The sequence below is a fragment of the Meriones unguiculatus genome, chromosome 19 (assembly GCF_030254825.1).
Source record: "Meriones unguiculatus strain TT.TT164.6M chromosome 19, Bangor_MerUng_6.1, whole genome shotgun sequence".
Classification (NCBI taxonomy): Eukaryota; Metazoa; Chordata; class Mammalia; order Rodentia; family Muridae; genus Meriones; species Meriones unguiculatus.
In genome coordinates this window covers 63,954,889-63,970,690 of record NC_083366.1, presented here as the reverse complement: position 1 = coordinate 63,970,690, position 15,802 = coordinate 63,954,889, and the positions used below count along the sequence as shown (strand labels likewise).

Genomic DNA, 15,802 nt, shown 5'->3' with positions numbered 1-15,802 from the left:
GAAGTGACTGCTTCCTTGGGCCCTATCACTCAGGCACACATTGGCCCCTGTTCGTTGAGTGTTAGGTGGCTGCCTGTGTGGGCAGGGAATGGATGGGCTGTTCTCCAAGCCTTGTAGTCATGGTACCCAGTCCCTGGTGCTGCAGAGGCTGGGTACCAGGCAGCACCCTTTGCATGTTGGGGTTTCCTTCGAGGCCCCTAGAGCTGTGCTGCAGGGTGCACTTTGAGGGGGAAGGATCCATGAACCCCAATCTCCAACCTCCCTAATTGTGAGCCACCTGTAGACTGCACAAGTGATGCAAATCCAGTGCCAAAGCTGAGGGGAGGCTCTGCAGTGACATGTGCAAAGGCCACTTGCTTGCACCGAGTAGGTCTGACAATGGTGCTGGGATTTTCATTGACTAGCCCCAGCACGTCAGACCAGGTGCTTGTCAGTATACTGGTTTTCTGCAGGACACTCAGCTTCCCCAAGGTCACCCAGCAGAGAGCAGGAAGCCAGCCCAGCCACACCCTTCCCTGCCCAGTGGCGCCTCATGGTGCCTGTCACCTCTTCTCCCCCCCTCGCCCAGGTCATTTGTCTGACTCCAGCAGAGGCCCTCCTACTAAGGACCCTGCCCACGCCAGCACGCCCCCGGGCACCAAGGCAGTTCAGACCCAGCAGCCCTGCTCCGTCCGGGCCTCCCTGTCCACAGACATCTGCTCCGGTTTAGCCAATGATGGAGGCGGAGCTCATGGCCAAGGTGATTTCCAGCTTGCCTGTCTCCAAGCATGTGCCAGCCACGTAGGGCCTCAGTGGTGTTCCAGGAGCACGCCTGTGTGTGTAGAGGGGGCCAGAGCTACAGCTAAGGCTGCTAGGCAGCTTTATAAAAACAAAAAAGGAAAAAAAGTAGAGGTGTAGCCTTTGGATACATGAATGGAATTGTCCGGCCATGTAAGCGGCTCAGAGGCAGGTGACAGGTTCACTAAAGTGGACCTCAGGAAGTAGCCATGACCAGGAGGGATCAGCCCGATGACTGGGGAGGGGACAGGGCCTGGCATCTTGCTGTGTTCTGCGATGCCCGTTCCTAGGCCCTGGCTACTCTGCCCTGCCCGCTTCCCACAGCAGAGCCAGACGGTGCTAAACACCGGGTCCTTCCAAAGTCCGCGGGACGGCTAGGGGACAAGGGCTCAGCTCTCAGGCTGGGAGGACTGCTCATCACTGCCATGGAGGCAGCAGCTGCTCGATAAGGCGCTTTCCCGTCCTCACCATCTCTGTCCAGAGAAATCATGGTGACTGATAAAGGTGCCCCGCCTCCCCCACCCCTCCTCCTCCGGGCCGCTTCTCTTCTGTTCCTACCGTTGCCTCCTCCCGTTCTGTGGTCAGCGGCTTTGGTGCTTGGGCTGGGCTAGATGGAGCCGTGGCTGTTAAGTTACGAGGCTGGTGTGGCTGTTGGTGTGGAGGAGGAATCGAAGCAACCTGTACTTGATAAGTGTCTCTCTGTTTTCTTCCCTTTATATTCATTTGCAGGCTGGACGGTTAACCACCCAACGTCTGAGAGAGGGGCCTATAAGTCTAGTAGCAAGCCTCGTGCTCGATTCCTCAGTGGACCCGTATCTGTGTCCATCTGTCTGTATTTGTTCTTTTGTATTCTCCCACCTCCTGGCCCTCGGTCCCCCCCCTCCCCACCCCGTCTTCATCACCTCTCATACATCTCATAGGGTGCCACTCTAACCCCATGAAGTCACCTCCATGTAGAAGGTGGACCCCCACAAGCCTTTCCTGTCGCACACAGTGTCCGTAGTCACTCAGCTCCAGACAGCCGTGGGCATGCTCTTGGCTGCATCCAGGCACCAAAATCATGCACAGCGGCACACCTCCCTCCGCCACGGCTCCTCCCCCACACATGCCAAGGCATTCTGCACCCTTCCCATCACCTCATTTATTTATTTTTCTTATGTTGGATGTAGTTTTCTGTTGCAATTGTGGCCAGTATAAACACGTCTGCTGTCTCCCAGTTCCAATGACAACAAAAAGACAACCCCAGCCTTCTCCAGATACCCACTGTGTCACACACATGCCCCTGGACTCCCAAAACATGCACGCAGCAGACTTCCACAGGCCTAGTGTCCCCGGAGGGTGTGACTTCTGTGTAGGCCAATGCCTAGCACCCGGCCCCGCCTCCACCCTCTTCCCGTTCCCTGCATGTGGAGATGCTAAGAATGCTTCAGGGATGTTGGGGTGGGGTTGTAGGCCAGTGGCGCAGAGCTTGCCCAGCATGTGGAAGAAAGGCCCTGGGGCCGTCCCCTGTACTGCAAAACAAAGAACCTGTTCCCGCTAGGCCACCAAGCAGGAAGGGCCAGCGCCCCCCTCCCCCCGCCATGTCTGCCCGCCCTCTGTGCACTCCAGCTCAAAAAGATGAATAGGCCCCTGCGCCACTCCACATAGCTCTTCCATTGGAGCTGTGTCCTGCCCGGGACCCTGTTCTCTCCCGCCCAGCTGGAGCACTCTAGAAGTCTTCAGATACCCCATGTGTCATCAGGGATGAAGCCAGTGAGGCTGCTCCTCTAACTTCCGCCAGACTCAAACCCAGTGCCAGTCTCACTCATACACCCCGGGGCTTGCTTCGGGTGCCCAGGAGTGCTCGCCTGCTGGGACAGACTCACCCTGGCGTGATTTATTTTTAACCCTCACGCTGATTGGCAAATCAATCCGAAGCTCTGGAGCTTTTTAGGTTTTTGATTTTTTTAATAGAAAAAAAAATAGAGCTTTTTTTGACAATTGGATTGGAGATGCTGGTTTGGGGGACATGACTTTTTGCTTGTACAACAAAGATACATTGTGCTTGTGGGGACCCAGAGACCATGTCTGTAGCAGGAGGCCATTGTCATTCCCTACTCCTTGCACCAGAGACCCACAGTGGGTCATCCTTCTCCAGGTGGACGGTCAAGGGCACATGGCTATGTGGCAGTGCCAGGGGCTTCTTGGTGGCATCTTCTCTGTTCAGTAGTCTGCCTACTTGTGGCACGGTGACATCTGGCTTTGCAGTGCGTCTCTCTAGCTTCTGGTCAGTTGTTGAGTTGTTGAGGATGAGAAGGGCTGGGCGGGCATCCTCTGTGCGTCCCTCACGTACCGGCAGCAGGCAGAGTCTGTTCCCATCCGCCAGCCTTATTCTGGCCCCTGAGGTCTCTCCTCCTGTACCTGGGGGGCACACAACTCACAGGAGGAAGGTCACCAGGTGTGACAGCGCCTGGAACCCTGGGTAGGTCCTGACCCCAGGGCAGAGTGCGCGGCGATTTGTCACGGCGACCACAGGAACATCTGAGCCAGCCTGGCCAGGTGGTTTCAGGTGTGGCGCTGCCTGTACGTGGTTTGCTGGTCCTCAAAGCCTGGCCTACCAAAGCAGGCTGGGCTGGTTCCGCACTCTATGACTCCTACATGCTCTCAGGTGCTGCCAGGCAGAGCCCAGGTGAGTCCCTACCCTGGCACCTCTCACTGTGATACATAAGAGAGAGTCTTGTGGCAGCCCACAGGCCCTTTTATCCTGCCTGCTGCTGGCCTCTGAGCTTTAGGGAGCCAGGCCTCTCACTAAGGTGTCCGTTTGTCTATGTATGTGATGGTTTCTGGGTAAACTGCAGAGTGTCCTCAAGTGGAGACGTAAGGCCTGTAAGAACCAGCACGGACTGTGGGGTGGGGGGACCTGCACTTCATGAGCCATGAGAGGACAAATGGTGGCAGGACAGAGCCTGGCCAAGAGGCTGAGAGGAGAAGGATTTGGGGGCAGTGCGTGCATACCTCTGTGAAGCTGCGTCATCGGGGTGACCTCGGTGTTGAGTATCAGTTCGTGGCTTTGGTGTGTGACACCCCCCCTTCCTAGAGGCAGGAGGCCCTAGGAAAACAAAATATTCTTTAAACGTTGAGTACAGAAAGATCTGGGCTCCCATGCAGCCCAGAGAAGGAAAAAAGAGTGCCTGAAGGACAGAGCTCAGGCCACTGGTAGGCTGGAGAGCCGTCTCTGGTAGAGTCAGGCAGAGAGGGCTCTGAGGGTACTGGAGGCAGAGCCGAAGGTGAGACAAGGGGCAGGTGGGGATGGGTCATGGGTAGAAAGACCTCGTCTTAGTGTTTTATTGCTGTGGAGAGACAGCATGAAGTCTCATAAAAGAAAGCGTTTAATCGGGGATTGCTTCTAGTTTCAGAGTTGCAGAGTAATCAGAATGGCAGGGAGCATAGTGGCACACAGGCAGACGTGGTACTGAAGAAGTAGCTGAGAGTTCTATATTGTGGCCCACATGCAGCAGGAAGAGAGAGACACTGGGTCTGACTTGGGCTTTTGAAAACTCAAAGCCCATCTCTAGTGACACATTTCCTCTAACAAGGCCACACCTCAAGTAGTGCCACTCCCTGATGACTGAGCATTCAAGTATATGAGCCTACAGGGGCCATTCTTATTCAAACCAACACTGGCCCCCAGGGAGTATGGACCCTAAGTCAGTAACCTTCGCCTAGCCTGGTCAGGGTCCCAGCACAGACTCAATGACTCAGTTGCATGTCCTTCTCTGTGGTAAACAATGACACTCCATTCACCATGCTTAATCTAAAGATCAATATATGTGGAACTGGGGGGCAGAGATGTGAGCCAGAACCCAAGGCCCCTTTTGGGCTTCCGTTGGTGAGAAATCATGGCTACAGCCTACGGAGGCACTTCTTTGACCCATGTTCAGGCAGGCATGGGAACATCTTGCTTCTTCCTGTGCCATAAGAAACATGAGGTCTCATGTGTTGTCACTTCATCCTGTCCTCTTTTGCCTCGGGTCTGCTGCAGTGACTCTCTTAAGCCCCTGCCAGCCCTCTTCCATGTCAGATTGTTCTTATCTCTCACTGGTGATGAGAGAGAGTCCAGTGAGGCCCTGACACAGGGCACACGGGAGACCCCATCCATGCTCTGTAGCCTAGGCTTACCACTGAGAGCTGTGAGCGCAGACATGTTAGCTCCAGGCTCTCTATGACCCAGGGCTATGCAGCTCAAGGCCGACTAAAGCAGCCTGCACTGAACAGAGGCGTCACGTTTCTGAGCGGATGCTTCATGGGTAGTGTTAGTTATTTTCTCCGCTTGAGAATGAGATTGTCTTTCATAGAAACAGCTCTGGGGGTAGTTTAGCCTCTGATGTCAGGACGGGATGAAGGTGGAGGGCTAGCTGTAGCTACGACTGGCCTTTGGGAGGCTGGGATGGGGCTGAGCCACCTGAGCTAGCTATAGGGGAACACAGGGAGGGAGAAACCTGGTACTAGAAGGGCCGAGTCTGAGGAGGCTGTTCCTGTGACTCTCAGTATTTGAATACTGAGATTTAGGGAACAGATGTGAGGATTTGCTCCAGGCCGGAGCCGCTCTAAGTACCTGCCCTAGTCTCTGACCCTGAGCTTTACATCTGCCATGCTTGAGAAGCCCTTGTCGCCAGCCGAGGTCCTGAGGGCTGTGGAAAAGATGCTCTGTCAACACAGCAGTGGTTCATGGTTTGAGCCATCACACGATGCAGAGACGTCACTGTAACGACAGGTGGGGTGTCCGGGGAGACCAGGATGGGACTGATTGAAACCATCCTGCCGCTGGCTGCCTTTATCTACTCCCCTAGTGCCGTCCCGAGGAGCAGGAGCCTGCCGGTGCCTGTCCCAGCAGGAGAGGAGGGGCCACGCTTGTTCATCAGGAGCCCCAGGCAGAGATGTTTTCGTGGTCTATTGGGAGCCATGTAGGAATATGCAGGGCTGGCAGCATGGTACCGGCTGCTCCCCCAAGTCTCTTTCAGAGAGCGGTGGCCTTAGTGTTGACACAGAACGGCAAACACCAGCCTATTTGTCCAGAGGCTGGTGCTGTGTACTCTGGCCATCTGAGGCCAGTCCAGGAGGGATATGGAGGATGGGAGCTGACAGCCACGGTCACCTGAGTCTGGAATTTAGGAAGGCCAGCCACAGCCAGTCCATCTGGCATTTTACCCAGTATGACATTAGCCAGGGCTGAGTCCCGAATCCACAGCCCTTTTTCCTCCAAACAGAGTGAAAAGATTCCTTCTCCAGAACATAGTCTTCCAGACCCCTCTTGCTCGTCTCCCTTCTTCCCATTTGAAAATTGAGTTACTCAACAAAACACCTCACTTTGCCCCACTGCAGCCTTAGAAACCATACAGAATAAACTAAAATTAAAAGGCCCATTGCAACTATGCTTTGGGTCTAATACATGCCATGTGGGCTGAGCTCTGGCCAAGGGGTGGCCAGCATTTATCCGCCATCCCTCGGGGCAAGAGTACCAGGTGTCCTAGAAAAGTTGTAAGTGTTCAGATTTCCCAGTCCCCTAGCTGGCTGCCTCATGAGCCAGTGCCGTATGTGCGAGCACCCCCTTCCTGAGGGTTTGCTTAGGAAAAGGGGGTCTACAGGCTGGGGTACAGACCTGCTGTGCTAGTGTAGCTTTGCTATGTGACCTTGGGGAAGTCTGAGCGCTTCCTGGACAGTTAGAGCTCCTAGAGTGGACGTAGGCTAGGACAGAATGGCAGCACCTGCTGTAGCCCAGGCTGGCCCTGGGTTCTTGGGTTACTCCACTCCTCTAGACTCTGCCAGATATCACATTTTGTGTTTCCAGCTGACCCGACAGACTCAGGGCAGTGGGGCTAAAGCTGCTTAGTGGTGGTCCAATAAGGGTGTTTCCCATGCCCCTGGGAAAGGTGAACCAGTAGGAAAGAGACACAGTGTTACCCCAAGTCCGTACCAACCCCAAGACAGACATTCCTGCTAGGTGTCCCTGTCTGACCTGGTCCAAGGCAGCCATCTGGGATCCAGAATTGGCCTCAGACCTACAAAACAATGTATCTTTTTGCACTTGGAAAACCTCCAGTGGCCTTGGTGGCCAGCCCAGGCTGAGCCTGGCTCCATTCAGGGACCCCATGGCTGACTTTCAGTGGGTTCCCCTGCCCCAACCAGTGGGGCTCCCGAAGGCCTGGTGTTTGAACCCCAAGCAGTGTGCTTTGCAATTTTTTTTATTTTGTTTTTCTGTTTTTTGTTTTTGTTTTTTCTTTCTTTCTCTTTTTCTGGAATATGCTTTTAGAGACAAAACACTTCTCCCCGAGGCTTGGGGCTTTGCCCTGGCACCTCTACCTCCTCAGCGAAGCCCATGAGAGCCTGCACATGAACTCTGGGGACGTCACCCCGTTCTCCCAGGCCAGGCTGGCCTCCCTCTCTGACTGCTGCCTGTGTCTGTCCCTCCCTGCACACTCATGACTTTTGCTTACATGTGGTAGCGTGATCGGTGTGTGCTGTTCTGCCTAACCCTGTGGTCTTGTGTCCTTTGTTCTCCCCTTACAGGGTCAGCCCTGAAGCGTCTCTGCCTAGGCAAAGAACACAGCAGTAGTAATTATCTGGGTTTTTTTCTACCCCCCTTTAACCCCTCTCATTGCATGGGCTTTGTCGTGGCTAGCCCGCATCAGGGCCTCCCACGGAAGTGTGGCCTGCTCTGCCCATGACCCGCAGGGCCCTGCTTTGCTTCTGCTCCCTCCCAGCTCTTCTTTGTGTCTTCATGGCTCCCACAGTTTGTGTCATCTTGCCAGTCACCTCGTAATAGGCTGGTCCTTTTCCACACTGTCCACACATTGCCATTTATTAATTTGGTCCTTTTCTAAAACCTTAGGCATCAGTGTTTCTTTGAAGTACTTCCCCAAGGACAGATACTAAGGCTGAACGGGTGTTAGTCAACCTGGTCCACTCGCCCCCACCCCCACCCACCCACTCACACACCTTTGTTCTTCATTGTCTTTTTATTTTTAATTCCTCCCCCCCCCCCCTTTTTTTGGTCTGGCTGAAAACCTCGTGTAGCAATAGCTGTGTGTTAAGTGTCACCACTAATGTGTAACCCTTTGTCTACGCTTTCCCATCACTGGCCACTAAAGTTCATTACATTTTGGAACAGCTTGTTTGAAGAGATGGTCATTAGCTGTTTGTTTTTTGTTTTTGTTCTTTTTTTTTTTTCTGGAGGGGTGTATGTATAAACATTTTAAATTGGCTTATTCAAAAATCTCTAGGTTGGATTAAGTGCATAGGGGAGGGGAGGAGACAATTCAACAAGGCCTGTGTTGGCCATAAAAATGATGCCTCAGTAAAGCAGCCAATGCTCTCTAGTCTGCAGAGTGGCCCCCTGCCTCCCAGCACCACCTAGCTATGACGTGGAGGGTGTGGTACCTACCCGAAAAGTTTCCACCTTTCCAAATGCTCTCACAAGAAAGGGCACCGTTCCTTGTCTTGAGTTCCAAAATACCAAGCAACTAAAACGCACAAGAAGACAATAAACAGTCTATCCAGGGGGTGCTGGAAGGCTGGTGGTGGCGCTCACATATTGAGCATTCTGCCAAGAAGGCTAGGGAGTGCCCAGAACTGGCATCCCTGTCCCTGGGATGCCAGTGCCCATGTGCGTCTGGCTGGGCTATGAACCACCCATGCTTTCACCTGTGAGTCCAGTGGGACGTGCAGTGTGTGGGGGCCTATGGTGGACTCTTAATGGAGACTACTGGCTGCTCGGGTCCTTTCCGCTGGGCCTGGCCTAAGAGACAAGCACTGGCTGCCTGACACAGCCCAGTCACCCGTAGCCTGCACAGTACCTCATGGTGTCTAGCACTGGGCAGCAAAGCCCTCTAATGCAGACCGCCTCTTGAAGCAAGGTGTTGCTTGGCCAGAGTGAGGCCATTGATTGTCCCAGCCATCATGTGAGAATGACTGCGGTGAGCCTGTCAATGTGCTCGGTGAGTGTGTGGCGTCACCAATCCTGGCCTATGTGACTCCCCCAGGGTCTTCCACCAGCAGCCTGGCCCCAGGCCCTGAGCCAGGTCCCCAGCCCACCCTGCACGTCCAGGCGCAGGTGAACAACAGCAACAACAAGAAAGGCACCTTCACGGACGATCTGCACAAGCTGGTGGACGAGTGGACAGCGAAGACCGTGGGGACGGCACAGCTGAAGCCCACGCTCAACCAGCTGAAGCAGACGCAGAAGCTGCAGGACATGGAGGCCTCTGGCGAGGCACGGGCTGTGAGTGAGCACGGATGGACACGGGCTCTGTGGGGAGGGAGGTGGTAGCATGGAGAGTGTGGCTGGGAGCCGTTGCCGGATTCCTGTGTGCAGCGTGGCCATCCGGCTAAGCACTTGGCTTTCCTGATCAGGGTCCATCTTCTCTGAAAGACTTAGGCCTTTGCCCCTGTGACGATTAGAAGGTGAGAGTGAGTTCCTGTGGTCCTTGTGACCAGCAGGAGGCATGTTGAGTCTGTGTATCTAGAACTCGGGTACAGCAGAATCCCTGAGCTAGGGAGCCCAGAGTCTGTCCACACCCTTGCTGTGGACAAACACACCTCCATCCACTTTATCTCCATCTGTCCCAGGCTGTAGAAAGGGCAGGTATATTCCTCCCTCCCACATGACAGCTACACACAAGGGAAGCCAGCATGGGGCAGAGTAAGTAGCCCACCTGCTCAGGTCTTGGCACACACTATGATTTTGGCAGAGCTGGCTGTTGTGTCCCTACTTTTACGGCTTTCTGGAGGAGTTTGTGGAAGATTGGTGTTATTTCTACTTTAAATGATTCGTGAAGTTCATGGGTGAATCCATCTGGGCTGAAGTATCTTGTGGGTGTTGTTTTTAGTGTGGAAAACATCCCTCTGTGAACTTGTGCTTTGAAGCTTTTCAAACACACATGCGAATCGGGGTCTGCAGTGAACGTGGTGAGCTGCCGCTTACGCTGTAGGTGGCCCTGGCAGGACTCATCACACATCTGTCCGTCTCTTGGGAAAGGCTTGCCTTAGGAATCCTGTTTCTTTTCCAGTTCTAACACCATTTGGGTGTTGTGTCTTGTCTTGACAGCCTTGTTAAATTTTGCTTCCCTGGTAATTGCTAACTCAACCCTAAATTCGCCTAAACTCTCAAATCAGTTGCCATTTATTCACTGTCATGCCCCTGTTGCCGTGTGCATGGTTCCCAGTTTTGGTAATTTCTGCCTCCCCACTGCTATGGATCTCTTTCTGTCTCTGTCTCCCTGTGTGTCTGCCCTTCCTTCCCTTCCTGCCTTTCGCCTTCATCTCTTAAGGCTTTGTTAATTTCCTGATCCATTTGAAAGAACTATATTATCTTTGATGGTATTTTTGGTTGTGTATCTCTATTCTTTTCGCTTATTTCTTTCTGTCTCTGGCTTAACATTCTCCAGAAAGATTCTTGGGCTTGAGTGTAAGTACTGGCAGAGTGTTTGCCTAGTGTTAATGAGGGCCCTGGTTTGGGTCCCCAGCACTAAAAGGAAAAGAAAAAAAAAAAGCTTCTTAAACTGGTAAGGCCACTGATTCTAGCATAAAAAAGTTTATAGTTTTCAGCCAGACTTTTCACTGGTGCATCTTATGCACTGTATCCTCCGGCTTTCTGCTCTCTTTTTCCTTTTTCCTAAGCTTTGGTCTTAGTTTCTTGTCTTGTCTTGTGAGATTTTAATGTTATATGAAGCATGTTGTATTTGAAAAAATACTTTGAGGTTTTTTTTTGTTTTGTTTTGTTTTGTTTTTTGGCTTGATTTGCCTTTGAGCACATGTCCTTGTCTTTAAGAGGCATCTTCTGTAAACTGCCTGGTCAGGGTTATTAACCATTAAAGGTTGACCTTTCTCTCTCTCTCTCCCTATCTGTCTGTCTGTGTGCGTGTATGTATTATTGTGTGTGTGCATGTGCTTATGTGAGGACATGTGTATGGAGGTCAAATGTCAACATGTAGTGTTTTCTCTGCTCCTCACCTTCCCTCCTCACCTTCAAGGAAACAGGGTCTCTCTCGCTGAGCTACAGCTGCCCCTCCCCCAGGCTGGTACCGCCACACCAGGGTATAGGTGCTGGGGGTCTGAACTCAGCTCCTCATGATTACGCACAGGAGCTCTTACGGCTCCCCTTTCCACTTTCTTAGAAGTGAACATGGACGAGAGGAGGTTTGGTTTTTGTTGCTGTTTTCCTGTTTTAGCTGCTTTGTGCATCACTGTGTATCTGCTGCTGCAGCGTCTTCCTTTCCAGTCACTGTGTTACTGAGGCTGCGTTAAGCTTGGTGTTTGGGAGCACAGGGCGTCTTCTGTTGAACTTCGAGTTTCTTGATTTTCCCCGTCTTAAATGTTTGCAGGTCTTAGTAACCCACTGGAGTTTCACTTGGCAGTGGATTAAGGCTGTCAGCGAACTGGATAGATTCACCACATCACTAGTCTTCTGAGTGTTCTCATGAACTTGACATCTGCTTTTTACGTCCCTGTAGGGTGTTAATATCTCTCATTAAATTCATCCCAAGGTGCTCGATGGTCGGGGGTGCTCTTATAGAGTGTGCGGTCCTCACATTTCACCTCCCAGCTGTCTATTTCTAGTATGTGAAAATGGGACGGATACTGGCACTTTGAAGCCTATGGGCCTGCTGACTCTGCTTCTCCGGCCGTCCCTCTGGGCTTCTGGGGACTGAGCCTTGTCATCTGCACACATTCGGTTTTTCTTTTCTTTCCCCACTTTGTTGGGTCCTCTTGCAATACTGACTCTAAGCATGAAGGAGCCCTGGGGAGGGGAGTGCCTAATGCTACCCCCTCTGCGGGCATGGCTGCTGGCTCCCCGGTAGCCTTCGCTGCTGAGCATGCCTTCTGTAAAGGGAGTGAGGGCTGGCCAGTCTCCATCCTGCCCTGTGTGAAGAACACTGGCTGGGCTGTAGGTTGTCTGTATGTTTGTGGTGCTGGGGAGAGAAGACAGGGCCTCATTTGTTCCAGGCAAGTGCTCAGCAGGAACTCCAGTATGCCCTTCCAGTGGGCCTTATCCGTGGAGTGGGGTGGAGTCAAAACTCACTGGATTGTTGAACCTTTTATATTTATTGTCTGCAGTTTCCGAACTGTTTTGTTTAAGATGGCACAGTCTGCCAGCTCTTGGTCTCTCTTGCTGTAGTCATATCCAGTCTGTCTTCAGAGGTGCTGGTTTGGGAAGCCATCAGCTACTCCCTTCCCTGCCCCTGAGGCCACCATGCCTAGCTGAGAGTACAGAGGGCTGTCCCAGAGTTCCCACTCCGCATGCCCCCATGAGGAGTTGTGTAGGGTTGCTAGGCCGTCAAACCAGATGCCATGGTGCCAGCTGGGTAGAAGTGTGGGTCACATATGTACACTCCCATGCCCTGCAGGTTCTGCTCTGAAACCACTCTGGCTTGGGGACAGCTGGAGCTTCTGGCCCACAGGTACCTAGGCCTCAGTGTAGCGAGCAAGGGAGGGAGGGCAGGTGTTTTGCACACTGACACTTGGACTACACAAAGAGACCAACTGACTGCAGGCCTCTTTGCCTCCTCTTTGTTTCTGTGTTTCACAGACAACTGTGCCTCGAGCAGGAGCGGGGACACCTTGTCTGGCCCCAGCACCCGGCCCTCTGTCTGCCACAGCCATTCCTGGAGCCATCCCAGCCCTGCCTGTGCCCACACCAGGTACTGCCCACTCCAGCGCCTCAGGCCCTCCTTGTGCACTGCCTCTGAGTCAGTATGAAGGCCTGCTCCCCGTTCCTGTGTCTTGGGGGCCCTGGGTGGCCTCAGGGAACCCACAGGGGTCTGGGGGCAGTCAGAGCCCCACTCGGGTCCCTATGCTGCCGGTGTTCCTACGGCCACCTGTTATCAGCACGCCAGGCCCCCGGCTGCACATCACGTAGCCCTCTGCCCTGCCCCTGGCCAAATGGGACACTCTGAAGGGTGCGGAAGAACCCACTTGTGGTTTAGCCTCCTCGTGGCTCCTCCACATGGGACAGGGCACAGAGCCCAAGCCCGGGGGCCTTGAGAGAGCAGCGAGACACTTTCCCTGCTGCCCCAGACCCCATCAGTCTTAGGCAATGGTCTTCACCCATTGCCTGTCCTTGATTGAGGATTAGAACCTTGTCATCCCCCTGCAGCAGCCCAGTGCCTTGAATCCCAGCTTCTCTGTTTCTTGATGGAAACACACCATTTAAAAGGCCATTGATCAGCAAAGGTGGATCTTATTACAGTTGGCTTGTGCATTGCAGCCTCCACTGTGTTGTGTTGCAGAGATGGGACTAGGGGACAGATACGAAGCTGACAGCTAGTTCTAGTGTAAATGCCTTCTTAAGAACAGAAACTAGAGCGAGCATTGACAGTGTGGCCTGCAAAGGCTGGATGAGCCCGGCTCAGCCCTTGATAGAGTGAGGCCACCCCGGAAGCCTTCAGTGCCAGAGCCACAGGGCCCGCCTGAAGTTGCCCTCCCAATGCCGAGTGTCAGCAGCTTTGCTGAGCCGTGAGGATCCTGCCAGGCGAATGCCCCGAGAGCCAGCAGGCTGCTGTGAGCACTATACAGACTAGCACCGCCTTCCGCTCAGGGGTCCCCACTCACTTTCTTCCTTTTCCATGGTTTTCACAGAGGCCTGTGCTCTGCCCACCCCACCCTGCAAATTCCTCTCCAGGCCATCCTCAGGCCAGCCTACTGAGGGGCGGAGCATTTCTGGAGGTTTCCATGACACTGTCCTGGGGGGGAGATGAAAGCCCCCTGACTCCCTCTGGGCGAATGTTTTATGCCTCCGATTGGAGGGCGGGCTGCCTGGGGTGACCCTGCCGTGAACTAACTGTACAGTTCAGCTGTACTCATGAGAACCAGCTATTATTTTGGTTTAAATACACTATTCCATCAATTCAGTTAGAATTGAATTTTCAGGGGACTGTGCAGAGGGTTCTGCCAGGCCGCAATACTGCAATAAGAGATTTCTGTTCTCTGTGTCTGGTCCAAGCACCACGCAGGCCCACTCAGTGAAGTGGAGCCTGCATCCTCTTGCTCCTCTTGCGCCCAAACCCTTTCCTACTATGACGCTAGTGGCATGGGATCCCCAAGAGACTGTATGTGCGAAGGAGAAAAATAAACGTTTGCTTGAAAATACTGTGAAATAGCAGCTCTTTTCTTGCCCTCTATTTACATGAAAGCCAAACTGACTGGCCTGGTAGAAGACAAGTATGGGTGGCCCTGTCCTGGCCTCTGCTTGGAACCAGCAGCCATGCGTCCTGTACTCCAGAGGGCAGAGCCTCTGGTGGGGTTGCCCGTCTCCTAGCACTGTACTTTCTGGGTATGGCCCGGTCCCACTGTCACCAGGCTGTTAGCTCTAGCCTGGCATTGTAGCCCACTCTGCAGGCTGTTGGCCGAGCTGAAAGCTACTCTGTATCTGCATTGCTTAGAGAGGGTGAGTCTCACGGAAGGCAGGCCACGCTTCCAGCCCCAGGACAGCAGGTGCTAGGTCCTAGAAAACCCAGCTTGAGTGAGTTATAGCCTAAGTCATATGGGAGACACTGGCTCTCCTGGGAAGCCCAGGCCATTATAAAAGGTGATGGTTTAGGGAGAGGACTAGCCCTCTGGTGGTCCAGCAGGCCCTTCGTGGACGGGCTTGTGTGTGTGCTGGTGCCGACAACACGAGGCCCAGCATGCTGGAGGTAGCTACAAGATCCAGCACCAGGCGTCATCCTTCTCACACCCTTGCAGCTGTATCACTGTGCTTCCCTCCTCCCCGCACTGGCCCTGTGCAGAAACAGAAACCAAAGGTCACCGTTTTCTCTAAGGGTGCTGAGGCCAGCTCAGTCCAGAATGGTCCAGCAGAACAAGGGGGAGGCCTTGTCTTGCTGGGCTTAGGTGGTCACTGCTGAGTGTCTGGCTATTCTTAGAGCATATCCGGGTGACGGTCAGCAGCCTTTATGCAGAGAACAGGGCTGCTGGGCAATGCACAGTCACGTCCTGGCATGGCCCCGACCCCACCATTCTGCCTTTGTTTCAGTAGCTCCAGGAAAGGGGGCCAGGTGCCAAGGCAGGGCTGTCCAGCCTTAGGTGAGAGGCCAGTGCCTCGGAGGCCTGTAGTGAGCTGTGGCCGTTTTGTTTTCTAGATCCTGAGAGTGAAAAGCCCGACTGAGCCGGCCTCTACACCAGGCCCACACTGCACCCAGGCGAAGAAGTGACAGACTCCAGGGCAGCCACTCCTCTAGTCCTCTCACGCCGTTTTGTAACCACTTTCTAACCATTTTTTTATTCACAATTGGAAACACAAATGTAATGCAAGAATAAAACATATTTTGGGGGAGACAGGACTTTGGTATTTCAAACTTCCTCCTTTCCCATGGTCCTCTGGGAAGGTAGGAGATAGGTGTGGAGGATGTGACCCCGGAGGGGTCAGCCCATTCTTCCCAAAGCCCTGGAGGCCCATCACCCAGTGCCCCTTCTTAGGCACAGGCTTAAGGCCCGTTTTGCTTGCATGTCACATGGTCTTTTCTCTGGCCCAAGAACAAAGTCATCTGCCCCCATGAAAGGAAGAGCATCGTGGAGGGCTGAGAGTGAGCCTCCTTTCCAGAACTGTGGGTGCCATTAGGAAAGAGCCCAGTCAGCATGGGATCTGAAGCCTCTTAGGGATGGAGGACAGGGCCACCAGCTCCAGGGAGAGCTGCAGCCTCCCGTGGTGGGGTATGTCAAATCTCACGGGAAAAGCAGGAAATCAGGCCAGGGCGATGGCTCAGTCAGTAAGGTACCTGACTCAGCTTAATCCTCAGAACGTACATAAATGTATATGTGTGTGTATACACATATATGTGTATACATATATAATATATATGTATATATATATACATAGGCGTGTGTATAGATAAGATTGGAAACCCACACTTGTAATCCTCAAAACACACACACACACACATACACATATGTATATGTATGTATATAGTCAAGCATAGAGGCCCACACTTGTATCTCAGGGCTATGGAGATACAGACAGAAGGAACCCTGGAACTCTCTGGATAGCCAGCCTAGC

The 15,802-nt window shown here is 53.2% G+C and overlaps 1 protein-coding gene across 14 annotated transcripts in view; it reads left to right on the top strand.

The window, feature by feature from the left end:
• The window catches only part of Wnk2 (WNK lysine deficient protein kinase 2), a 110,145-nt gene extending 95,067 nt beyond the window's left edge, over positions 1-15,078 (top strand). For 6 of the 14 annotated variants that reach the window (XM_060372556.1, XM_060372550.1, XM_060372549.1 and 3 more), the window contains 6 exons: positions 569-739; positions 1,507-1,605; positions 7,324-7,368; positions 8,796-9,034; positions 12,341-12,452; positions 13,390-13,912. In XM_060372556.1, the coding sequence (XP_060228539.1) occupies positions 569-739; positions 1,507-1,605; positions 7,324-7,368; positions 8,796-9,034; positions 12,341-12,452; positions 13,390-13,508 (785 nt within the window). In that variant the 3' untranslated portion in view covers positions 13,509-13,912. Of the gene's footprint in view, positions 1-568; positions 740-1,506; positions 1,606-7,323; positions 7,369-8,795; positions 9,035-12,340; positions 13,913-14,888 lie in introns of those variants that run through there. The other 8 variants (XM_060372557.1, XM_021638181.2, XM_021638178.2 and 5 more) reach the window with 7 other exon arrangements.
• The last annotated feature ends 724 nt before the right edge of the window (positions 15,079-15,802 follow it).